This window comes from Cynoglossus semilaevis, chromosome Z, assembly GCF_000523025.1.
Source record: "Cynoglossus semilaevis isolate Cse_v1.0 chromosome Z, Cse_v1.0, whole genome shotgun sequence".
Classification (NCBI taxonomy): domain Eukaryota; kingdom Metazoa; phylum Chordata; class Actinopteri; order Pleuronectiformes; family Cynoglossidae; genus Cynoglossus; species Cynoglossus semilaevis.
In genome coordinates, this window is record NC_024328.1 from 10,170,255 (window position 1) to 10,183,035 (window position 12,781).

The 12,781-nt window shown below is 38.4% G+C and overlaps 1 protein-coding gene across 1 annotated transcript in view; it reads right to left on the bottom strand.

Annotated features, from left to right (window-relative positions):
• Positions 1 to 8,779: 8,779 nt before the first annotated feature.
• LOC112486451 (protein unc-13 homolog B-like) overlaps positions 8,780 to 12,781 on the bottom strand; it is a 16,965-nt gene continuing 12,963 nt past the window's right edge. The window contains exon 2 of the mRNA XM_025052956.1: positions 8,780 to 9,571. Within this exon, the coding sequence (XP_024908724.1) occupies positions 9,280 to 9,571 (292 nt within the window). The 3' untranslated portion in view covers positions 8,780 to 9,279. The remainder of the gene's footprint in view (positions 9,572 to 12,781) is intronic.

The following is a 12,781-nucleotide window of genomic DNA, read 5'->3' on the forward strand; positions in this document are numbered from 1 at the left end:
TGGAAAAACCATCACTCAACAGAGGAGGTGGACTCAGACACAACCTATCACCCACATACAAAGCACTTTTAGGAACAATTCCCAAAAGTTTCACCTCAGTTTCACACAACAAAGAGGCAGGTGACACTTTCACAGTTAACCCCAAGCCCCACCCAATAGGGTGGAGCTGAAGTAGCTTTATTCTTTCACACCTTTGAGTATATATTTGCTGTCCTCCCCACCACCAGTTAAAACTGAAGAAGCCTCTTGGATGAGAGGTGAAACGTCTTCTTTTAGAAAATTCACGTCCAGTTGCCTAACTGGTTCTATGTGTAACCTAAACCAGAATCTTGAATTGATGGAAACTGAATACAACCCCTGCATCACAATAGTGCACTTAATATATCTGGTAGATACATTGCTCTTTAATACAGCAGTAGCAATGGGCCATTTGCTTGGACAACTTTAAACCATAGAGTATTCATTGCTGTTAGGCTGCGTCCTTAAAAGCTTTGTATTGATAAACAGTAAAGATTTACGGCTCATCTGTTGACCCAACCAACCAGCAGTGAAAGATGAAGTATTGAAGGCTGGACCCAAACGGCTCTGGAGCACTTGGATGGCAACATGACTTACGGCCTCCTGTGACAACTGACATTAAAGAGGTTCGCAAGGTAGTTCAAGTCTATGCGGGCTGAGGAGACAAAGCGCTAAGTACCAATAATTGGCGCGTTGAGGGACAACTGAAGTTATGATTAAAGACAACATTAAAGATGGATTCAAATGCCACAGCAGCACGACTGCTTCAGGATAACAATTGCTATTTGATATCACACTCTGTCTTCTTGATTTCAGACAGTCGAATGAAAAGCTGTCATGTTTAAAAAGGGAAGCGAAATGACTACAAAATACTAGGCTTCTTTTAAAAGGACAGTGTTTCACATAATTAGCAGCTCCTGCTCTAAGACAGGAGACAAAATTATGACAAAAATCATGAGAAATTCATGAGGTGATACTATTCTGTTCATCGTGACTCCTCTGTTATGCCCTTAATAAATGTATGTTCAGGCGATCAAAGGTAATCACGTCTTAAAAAGTTTTGTGTTTTGGTTTACGTGTTCGTATGAGTTTGACAAAATCAAAACACTGTAGGAATGGAGATTAAATATCAATGAATTCTTCCTTTTAGATCACAATCATGATAATAAAGGCCGTTAAAGTTTTTTAGGGTTAAATAAAGGGATGGAAAGTTTTGTTGCGTGAAAAAGGGACATGCAGTGGTTGTGCTTTTTTTTTTCATTCAACATTCAACATGAAGGTCGCCGTATTGAACCCCCGAGCGGATTGGTTTTGACCCATGGGGTGTATGTTTGACACTCCTGCATTACGAAATAACGAGTAGACATCAAAGTAAAATGTACTCATTAGGAGTAGAATAGACATTCGTTAAGACACTGTTTTCCAAAGACTGGGTCGCGACCCTGAGGTGGGTCGCAAGTAATATTTTTTTGGAGACTTCTTCCATCATGTTTCCCAAAAGTTTACAAATAATGTCTATTGATTTGGGTCGCGAACGTTTCTGACTTTTAAAATGTGGGTACCCAGAAAAAATGTTTGGGAAACACTGGTTTAAAACAACACCAGAGATACAGCATGGTAGTCCACATGTGAGGTTGTTAACATTTAAAAAGGTTGTGACCCATTTACTTGGACCATACATTCATCCAGCCTTCACCATTCTACACTGTTGAGAATGATCAAATGAGTAACAGCTAATGTTTGCTGACATTAGGTAGCAGATGAGCTACATTTCAGAACAGGTGCCAGTCTCTCAGAGTCACACCTACGGTAGACTTTGAGTCTGAAAATAACCTGGTCTTAATCTGCACTTCTTTGAGGCTGCAGCAAGTCCATCTGCCTTGACCTTCTTGGCAAAACGCTTACAACTTTGTCATTCTGCCACAGTGGTCATTGTCAACACAAACAACAGCAGCATGGGGAAAACAAAATGAACAAAACACAAAAAGTGTTACAAAGACAGAACTACTGAATGAAAATCAGCAAAATCTCTCTGTATTAAGTCATGTCACACACAGAGCGTCTGTTCTCCTTTAGCCACAGGTGAGCGGTCAAAGTGACTGCTGAAGGAGACAACTTTACATCTTGGCTTTGTCAGTAAAATACATGTACAAAGAGCTATGAACAACACAAAATGTGTAGGTAAGACTGTGTTTGTGTATTTTTTTCCTGTGCTGCCTCAGAAAACGCAGAAGCTCCTAAATATACATAAATCAACTGTTAAAGGTGCAGGGAAAGTGCTCGTTAACATACCAAAGTCTGTAAAGTATGTGTTCTAGAGCTCCCCCTTCTGGTTATTATACAGAAAGAATATGATTTAGCAGTTGTGCATATACTGTAATACAGTATAAGGAAAGGTAACAACTATAATAACAATAATAAAAATAATAATGATAATGATAATGATAATGATAATGATAATGATGATGATAATAATTCTGTGTTTTTGTTATTGCAAGAGGTGTTAACTCTGATTTCACCTTTTAAATTTACAGGAACTTGAACAAAAAACCTAAACTGTTCAAACATGGGTAAAAGTTGACTGCTGACGCTGAGGCAGCATCAACAAGACAAAAGCGAAAAGAGGTAGGAAGAGGAATAGAGAGAGAGCACAAATAAGACATTGGAAAATGCAGTGGATACAGTTAATCTTTTATCCAAGCGTATGTGCAGTTTGTTCTAACTCTGTCTGATTGACTGTCTGGAACATTCAGAGTCAGACTCAAACAGTAACATCATTTGTCCTTTCTTGGATTAAATGTATCATTATTACCCCCCGAGTGAAATAAATTGAAACACTGAAGAGTTTATAAGGAACATAATATTAAGCAAATGTATAACTGGAGAGAAAAGTCATCTTAAAGAGTTTATTTTATGATACAGTAATTGATTAAAAAACTGTTTTAGACATATTAAAGTCTAAAAAAAATACTTTTTTCTATTTTTCTATACTGACTATACTATTGATTTCTGTATTTCTATTAGAAGGACTGCTCGACATATTAGTTTTCTCAGTGTTAAACTACGATATAAGGAGGGTGATAATATGCGATCAAGCTTCGCTACTTCAGACCAGTTTTAGTGGAGTTGATAATAAGTCACAATAAAAAACTAAACAGAACATCAATATCACCAATCTCACTAGCACAACAGAACAGATCAATCCTTTTGGACGGCAGACCAATCAAAATTCAACATATCAATCACCGCTGTGCTCACTTGGTAATCAAAGTAACTCAGGGAAATGCAGTATTATAGTACATATAATACTAATAATAATACTAATGACAAAACTACAAAAAGATTTGTTTGTGAATAGTATCGTTGTGCATTCAGTAAAGTCTGCCTAGCAACACGATATTAAAAGAATAGTTACACATATCAAACCTTTAACTCCACTTTTATCACATTTTCACGCACATTCAGTTACAGTCAAGGTCTTTTTTAAGTGTGTGTGTGTGATTACCTGAGCTAGTCAGATTAAAAAAAGCCGACAAATATAAAGGGTGTAAATGAGGACCCCTGCAATCCCTGCAGGAAACACACGTGCACACTCACTCACACACACACGCACAGACACAGACCCAATCTCCATGGTGATTTACAGCTGATGTCTCAATGCTCAGGTTTCAGTCCCTGTGAGACTTGGTATGTTTGCAGGCTGAACAGAGTTAACATGTGTCTGTGAGACACAAACTAACAGTCCTCATTATCTGTCTGTAGATCCTTTTAGCGTTGCTATTATAATTTCTGTTCAGGTTTGTTTATCGTAGGGTTGAGGGTTTGTTTTTCCCAATTAAGAAAACAAAAAAAAACAACATCTGGAAGTCAAAAGCTCCTCATACTAATGCAGTCGAATGATTTCATCACGAGCCTCGTAAATAGGGAAGTGGTGGGTTGGTGGTTAAGGAAGCGGACCTGGGACCGGAAGGTTTAAGGTTCGAGTCCACCAGCTGCCAAGTTACCCTTGAGCACGGCATCCTCCCCACACACTGTTCCCTGGGAACCTAAGCTGCCCCTCGCTAACTTTGGTGATGGGTTAAAAGCAGAGGTTGTGTGTGCAGCAGTGTGCTGTATCACAATGTCAGTCTTTTTCAACCCATACAGGCTGCCATGGGGGGGGCGCAATTAAGTACTGTACTGTAAGTTTCTCTGTTTTTGAGATGTGGACTACTTAAGATTTTTATTGACTTTTCTTAATTTTATTGATGATAATGTAAAATCATGTGCCACAAACCTGGAACATCACTTCAGCCTCAACAAACATAGACTTCCATTCAATATGGAATCCTAAAGATTACAGGAAAAAAAATTGAGAAAGAGCTGAATACACAGGACAGGCTGTTGAAGCTGTTGAAGCTGTTGAAGCTGTTGAAGTTAGAACCACATCACTGCTGATTTGCGTTTCTAATCTCATGGTGAATGTGTTTCAGTAGATAGAGATCTAGTGAAAGTGCAAGTCTCGCTGTGTGTCCTGTGTTTATGAATGGCTCCAATCACAATGGCAGACAATTTATGAAGCGCTTCATCAAACCTCACTAAATAAACAAGGCTCTGGCAGAGATTTGATTAAAGAATTAATAAAACCTCTCATACAAACCTCAATTGAAATTACGATATATGTGACATTGGGATGTTTTGTTGTCCTGAGCTACTGCATCTTTTTCTCACCACCAGTTTTTCTAAGACAACATGGATTGAACCTCCTGACAGGCAGCTGGTAGGAGGTCCACACTTTATCTAATTATCTCCGCGTGTTCTCTGTGTGGATACAAGTATTTTTCTGTTCCCCCACATGACATCAACTCTCCTGCTTTTGTGTTTATGGGTGCCGCTTTCTCTTTGTTTTCCTTCATATAAATAATATTATTCTCTCTCTTTAGCGCTGCATAATATACAACACAAGGCAGATTAAAACCGTTGTCCTTTGACCATTTTAAGATGCAGCAAAGCAATGGTAAATTTTATGAGCGTAGTCTAGATATTTTCACACAAAGTGAAAATAGCTGTTCTATAATAAAAATGTTTAGACCCAAACTTCTCATTCTGAGTTTTGATTTCTGGTCATAAAAAAAAATCAAGATCACAGAAACTCACTATAGTCTTACAGTTTAGCTGTGGAGCTTCTTCGCTGCAGAGAAGTGCTTCTCCAACTTTTTATACTCTGTACCACCTGAGAAAACGCTGATCTCTCTGAGTACCATCATGATGACCAACATTAGAATATAGCAGCGTAGGCCTTCACTATTAGCTTTCACCACACAGGAGAGATGTTTATGTTTAAATGTTGTATTAATTGTGCATGGTATGTTTCAGATTTATTCAACTGAAAATGTAAAATATGACCTATTACCACAGTTTGAGAACCACTGCAGTAGAGTATTACTGATCATTTTAGAAATAAAACTGTGGTAGAAAATGGAAAGATCATTGAGGCAAATAACTTGGAATAAAACGTTTTAGAGTATTTTTTATTTTAATATACAAATTAACTGTTGTATATCTTAACTACAAATCACCCCTGCTTTATGTAATGCACATACAAACTGTTACAGATGAATGTTATCATGGACTACTAGTAGTAACAATACGCGTCCGTTATATCTGTGCTCTGTGCCTCCACTATCAGCGCTGTATGTACAGAACAGTCCATTGATTTGCTGGTGCCTGCGGCCAAATCATAAAACATTATCTCTAAAAACCTGTATCAGGTCCAGAAGGAGATAAAACAGAACTGGAACTCGACCAACCCTTAAATGAAAAGGAGTCCGGTTGAATCTATTTGCCTCCGTTCATTCATCAAAGTTTGAATTATCATCAACTGCACTGTGGGTATAGCGACAAGGCCAACAATACAATTAGAGTCAAACTCTGTTAATCCAAAACTATTAAAAAAAATAAAAAAATACTCAGTTAGCTTACAAATTGCATGTTCTGTAGCCTTTTCTTTTCTTTAGCTGAAAATGCTGAAGCAAAATGATGATTTCAGTAGTATACAGCAGTGAGTCCAAACCACTGTGCTGAGGCACAATAGTGTGCCATGGAAAATATTCAATTTCACTTAATTGGTCTGAAAACTATTATTTATTTATTGCTTATAATTTGCTCGTCAAGGCATGAAAGGCAGAACAATTAAATACTCTTCTGCTAGGGGGCAGCAGATGGCTATGAAAACTAAAAAAAAAGATAATCAGAGCTGTTGATGATCTTTGTGAGTGATTTTCTTCAATTCCTGCCAGAATATCAGCGTTGTCTTCAACTAAACGGGAGTACATTTTTAGTAAATTTAAACTAGAACAATGTTATATTATTAATGTTATATTTCATTACATATATATTTTGTGAGATTTTTGTTTGGTGGTGTGCCATGGCTTTTTCCTGATGATATATATGTGCCGTGGCTCAAAAACGGTTGGGAACCACTGGTATACAGGAACCAAATATCCCCAATGGTGCCTCCTGCCTCAGTCAGTCTCCATAAATCGACTTTGTTCAGCATGTGAATATTCAGTTTTCAGTTAGGTTTATGAAACGACACGTGTTGCTTTCTATGTACTAACGCAGACATTCACTTCTTACATCAACTGCACCAAATGCACCTTCATTGTGGACAAATATAAAGTTGTGTTTCCATAGATATTGTACTGTTGTTGCCATGGTACAATGCTCGCTTAGAAGACAAAAGACTATTTTGGTCTTTCTGGTGATTGCAGCTGACCAGTGGCTTCACTCTTGTCATCCTCTTTGTCGTAAACACAGGCAGCTATGTTTAGTTTTGAGAAAGTAAAATTAGAAAAAATTACAAACACATATATTATCACCCAAATATTCAAATGAGCAACAATCCCTGACCCCTTTGTAAATTTTACATTTGAACTATCTGTATCTGGATCTGACCTTAGTCTTCAATAAGAATTTGTTTTTTTAATTAGCAGCAGTAATATTAACGGTTGCAAGTAGCCGCAATGCAATTTAGACATTTCTTAGTCATCACCTTGAAAACTTCCGATTGTTCCTCACAGCAGAGACACCACTTGTCTGGGGTGCAGTGAAGTCTGTCTCCAGAGAAATTTTGTTCTTGAGAAGACAGAGGGCTTGGATTCATGACAGCCCGCTGGGGTTAATCTTAAAGCAGACACAGAGTTGTGCAGCTGAGTCATAAATAATTTAACACTTTATTGCTCTCTGAAGTGAAATTGTCTAGTGCTCTTTCTGCTGCTTCACAGGTCAGAACACAGGGTCAGAAACTGAACAGAGGTGATCTAGTATTTTACTCAAGGACCATCGAAAGGGTTGAATACATGTAACGGGAGGGCGACGTAACCACTTGACTCTATCAATCATGCTCACAACTCTAATCCTTCATGCTCCTCAACAAAAACAACAAACAAAAATGGTATTTCTAAGTTCATACTGAGGTTTAATAGGTATTTGACAAACTAGAGATGAAAGGGAATTAGACGCTCGGATCATTTTTTATAGCGATTCTAAAAATATATTTTTGGGGAAAGGTTTGGGTTTCATAAAACATTAAAGAAAGCATTTATATTAATTGTATGATTTCCATATATTTTACATTAGGTTTTTAATCTTTGCCAAATCAAAGCCTTTGATGTGAGAGCTGGATTGAACTAAACCTGGATGAGATATTAAAAAAAACAGATGAAAATTTGGCAACTCAACATTGAGCCATTTAAATCAATTGAGAAATTCTGCTGCCTTACAAGGCAAGGCAAAATATTTCAGCAAAATTCTGCCTGTACAAGAATAGAAAGTGCATTTGTTGTGCAACATCAGCTGTGGGACTTATTGCAGACGCTGGTCTTGCTCTCTGTAGAGGAAGAAAAGTGAACTCTGTCATTGTGACACAGCACCACAGCACACAACCAAATGTGACCTCTGTTTTTAACACATCACCAAAGTGAACAGGGGGCAGCTTTAAGTGTGTGGGGACGGTGCCATGCTCAGAGCACCTCAGTGGTAACTTGGCAGCTGGTGAACTAAAACCTGAAGCCTTCCGGACTCAGTTCCGCCTCCTTAACTGCCAACCCACCAATTCCCTATTTACAATGCTCATGAAGCCACCACTCCCCCAAAAAAGTGTTCCCTAGACGAGTATCGCACCCAGGCCTTGGCAGTGAGAGCGCCGAATCCTCACCACTAGACCACCATGGAGAGGTTGGCAAAATTGTTTATGAGTCATCAGGACTAGACAATTGCTGCATTTGAGTAATAGTCAAATATAAATGATTACCAACCACTTCATGACTGCCCTGATACATACAATAATGGTAGAATGTAATGTGAAATGCGTGAAACACAACAACAAAACATTTTCCTCACATTCAACAAGCATGAATTTGTTTAACAAAAGGAAAAATCCAAAAAATAAAACAAAATAAATAAATATAAATCTGTCTAAAATCTATAAATCTGTCTAAAATCCATGACATATCCAAACAGTTTACCATTCAAACAGAGTCATAAACCACAGCCAGCAAAACAACCGATTTGGGAAACGTGATAACTTGTCCCCAAACCAGAGCTTTAGTCTGATGGGAAACTCAACCAATCCAAAATGGAAAAGAGAAAGCATAATAAAATTAAGATGCAGCAAGAAAAGAGACATTAAAAAATATTTGGATGTGATGGCACAGGTGTGTGTATGTGAGACAAAGTGACACTGAGAGATAGATAAATAGAGAGAGAGAGAGAGAGAGGGAGCGAGAGAGAGAGAGAATAAAGGGAAGCCAAAAAAGAAACTGAATAGTTGAAAAAGCCTGTTCCTACCTCAAGAAGCTGCACTCTCACTTTGTTGTATGCTTTAAGCCAGCGAACTCTGGATGGGGAACAAGGCGGAGGACCGTCTTCAAAGAAACTGACAGAAATAAAGCAAAAAAATCAATGAGTTCAAAGCTAAGAGTTTCCAGAAGATGGATATTGAGAATCAATTTCAAGAAGTGAAATCAATAACCTGAATCTGGTTGTCTGAGGACAAGTACTGCACTGCTGTCCTACAGTACTCTACATTTCACTTTTATATACAACATAGAGCTTCTCTGCAAATGCACCAGGATTACATTTTTTAATGTGAGATATTGATTTGTTTTTTTTTTGCCATCTAATCTTGCGTGATATAATTTACCGGTATATTAATTGTAAAATCATTCTCCTCTACGTGGCCTTGTTAATTATAAGTTTATTACTATTAATATTGATCATTCACCTGGTTCTAGTACGGCTCTCGTCATAGTTGTTCGATTGTGGTTTCGGCAGAATGACTGTAGAGTCAATAAAATCTTTGTTTGAACCAGGCTCTGGTTGTGGATACAGATCTTTCTCCACCTCTTCTGTCTCCTTCTCGTCCCAAGTAGAGGGCTGGCTGAAGAGAGGAGCGTGATGGCTACCTTGTTGACCATACCCTGGATCCTGGCATTTCTCAGGCTCAGGAGTGAGCTGGGAGCTGACAGGACTGAGGTTTCCTGACGACTCAAAGCGACTGCTGTCCGGTGGGCTGTGGGGGCATGAGATTGTTATGATAACACTAAGGAAGAGCGACTTAGTAATAGTGAAAAGTTACAGTTCCTTCATGTTTATGTTAAGTTTTTTTTTTCAAATGCAGCTCGGCTGTTTTTGATTATTATGAAATCCTTGATGGCAAATTTCACATTTTTGTATTGACAAGTTATTATTTTCTCAAATATTATTTTCAAAATAATACAAAGTTAAATAGTTGTGTTGGATATAAGATGTGAGAATCAATTCTTATTTGTATCAATAAGTCAAACATATATTTTACTGCTGTTATACTGTAGGTGTACTCCGCTAAAACGGGTATGATACTTAATCTTTCTCAACTTTTTTAGTGCAAAGAAGACAAAATATTCAAGAACCTCCAGATAAGACAAATACAGATTAAAGGTAAACTAACCTTTGCTTTTATATGCTATCGGAATTACAGTACAGTACGTTTCAGTAAAGTACTGACTACCACCATGATGACCAACATTAGAATATAGCAGCATAGGCCTTCACTATTAGCTTCTACCACAGGAGAGATGTTTAGAAATGTTTAGAAAGATGTTTATGTTTAAATGTTGTATTAATTGTGCATGGTATGTTTCAGATTTATTCAATTGAAAATGTAAATGTGAAAATGTGAATTTTACCCGCGTACCACAGTATGAGAACCACTGCACTTGATATAGCTACTCTATACGTACACACTACCTTTTAAGTTGTAGGATAGGGAACGGAAAATCGAAGGACTGACAGATGACAATTGAGGAATGATGAGGAAAATGGGAATTTAGGACCATAAGAGGAACAAGGAATCTGCAACTCTCAAATTGAACTAGCCTTTTCGAAGCATCCTCCGTCAGCAGGTCTTTTGGTTGATCTGTGTCCAAATCGGCATGCAATATGTCGGGTGTATCACCTTCAACATTTTCTTCAACGCACGGAGTGATTGTCACCTGGGGTTCATCTAAACATTCTGCTACAGAAGGTGAGTGAGAAGTGAGGCCAGACTGCTCTAACTCTGCCAACGTGTCACAGCTTCCTGTTTGTGAGGATTCTGTCGGTCCTTCTGTGTCACTGGCGTTTGCACTTCCAGTTTCACCTGAATCTCGAGAAGGTTTTTCAGAAACCATCTCATATTCATTGGTTGGTTTTGAACTTTGACTTTGAGGTGTGTCAACATTGACAGGAGAGGTGGAATCACCTGTGGGGGTTTCAGAGTTCCCTAGTTTTGTGTCAAGTTTCACACCAAACAGAGATAAAGCAGATGATGTATCTTCTTTTTCAGCTGGCTTTTTGTCTAGAAAAATACTATCGGAGAAGCTTTTGAAACCAGAAAATATGCCTCCTTCTGACGGTTGGATCTGTGGTGCTTTAATGTCAGAGGATGGAGATGAATAGGAGAATAATGATCCGATAGTTGATGCACCTTCAGCAGTTACAGACATAAAACCAAATTTAGGGGTAGACAAACTGGGTAAATCAAACATGCCTTTGCTTTCAGAAGCTATGGTGGGTTCAATCTTGTCAGGCAATGTTGACTTTGTTTCATTTGAGATTTCAGCCTGTGCTTCTCTTTTAGTTTCAGTATCAGGGCTCTCTTCTTCCTTTAATTGTTCTGCCTCATCAACCAATCCCTTTTCTGGTACTTCCAAGTCTTGCTGGTTTTTATTAGGCACGCATTCAGATACATTTGTCCTCTCTTTATCGGTTTTCAAACTTTCACCTGCAACTACCTTTGGAGAAGTAACATCTTGACCACTCATCTTTTGATTTTCCTCAGATTTTGTTGTGTCTGATCCTTTAAATATACCAAATAGGTCACTGGTTAAGGATTCTGGATCAATATTACTTGAAAGCCCAAAGAAGTTTTTCTGCTGTGGAGGTTGTGGTTGACCAGAAGCAGGTGATCCAAAAAATGAAGCAGTAGAACCACTGAAAAATCCTCCAACACTTGATTTACTTTGAACATTTGGAGTAGAAAACATAGACATAAAGCCAGAAAACGGAGCTCCATCAGGGGGCTTTTGTGGCCCTGATTGCCTTGGAGGAGCCATTCTCGGCCTGCCCATTTGTGAATGTCCCATTCTTGGTGCTCCCATCCTTGGTGCTCCCATTCTCTGTCCTGGAGGCCCAGGTGCCCTTACCATGGCTGGCTTTGGTTGTGGATGTGGAGAACTAGAAGCTTCCAAGGATGGTGTTTTGAAAGGTGTAGGCTGTCCACTCTTTGTTGAAATGTTAGCAGCAGTGCCTTCTTCATTTTTTGAAGAGTTGTCAATTGTCAAACTTTCCTCACATGGTTTGTCTACTCCGTGTACAACCTCAGTAGCAATTTCTCCATACAGTAATTGTGATGTTGTGGGTCCCAATGTTTTCTCTTCAGGTGTGCTTTTAAAGTCCTCAGAAGACCTTTCTGGACTCTTTGAAATTGGCGCAATCATGGAATCCTCAGCAGTTATTAGACATTCATCCTTAAACTTCTCCATCTCTGCAACTACTGTTTGTTTTTCATCTGCAACTATCACTGGTGCCTCAGGCCCCTCCTTTTCCTCATCTGTATCCATTTGTTCTTCTTCATCTTTCTTTGTTTTTTCTGTTAGCTTCTCTGCTACTGCAACAGATTTTTGTTCTTCAACATCTTTCTTTGGCTCTTCTACCAAATGGTTTGCATCCACAACTGATTGTTCTTCAAGAGCCCTTTGTGGCTCCCTAAATATGTTTTCATTACCTTCAACAGGCATTGGTTCTTCAACAATAACCTTATGTGACTCCATAGTTTGTTCTTCAACATCTGGACATTTTGTTTCTCCTTCAACACCTTGCACTTTAATAATATCTGATTCTTTTTGTGTGTCTATAACATTTTCAACACTTTGAGAAATTTCTCCTTCACCTTCCTCAAATGAGAGCTTGTTTGTAACTGGAATTATATTCTCTTCCTTGTTCACAATTTTTACAATATGTGTTTTCAATTCAGTATTTTCTCCATCACCATTCACTGTACCATTCACTTCTACGTATACTTGTTCGGTGTGTGGCTTCAACTCATCATCTAAACATATATTCTTTTGATCCTCTTGGGTCTCATTTTTAATATGTTGCTGTACTGTTGCCATTTGGCTTTCTTTGAGCAGTGGATCACTAAACGTATCCTTACTCTCTGTGAAGGATTCCACAGATGAATTCTGAACTTCCAATTCCTGCT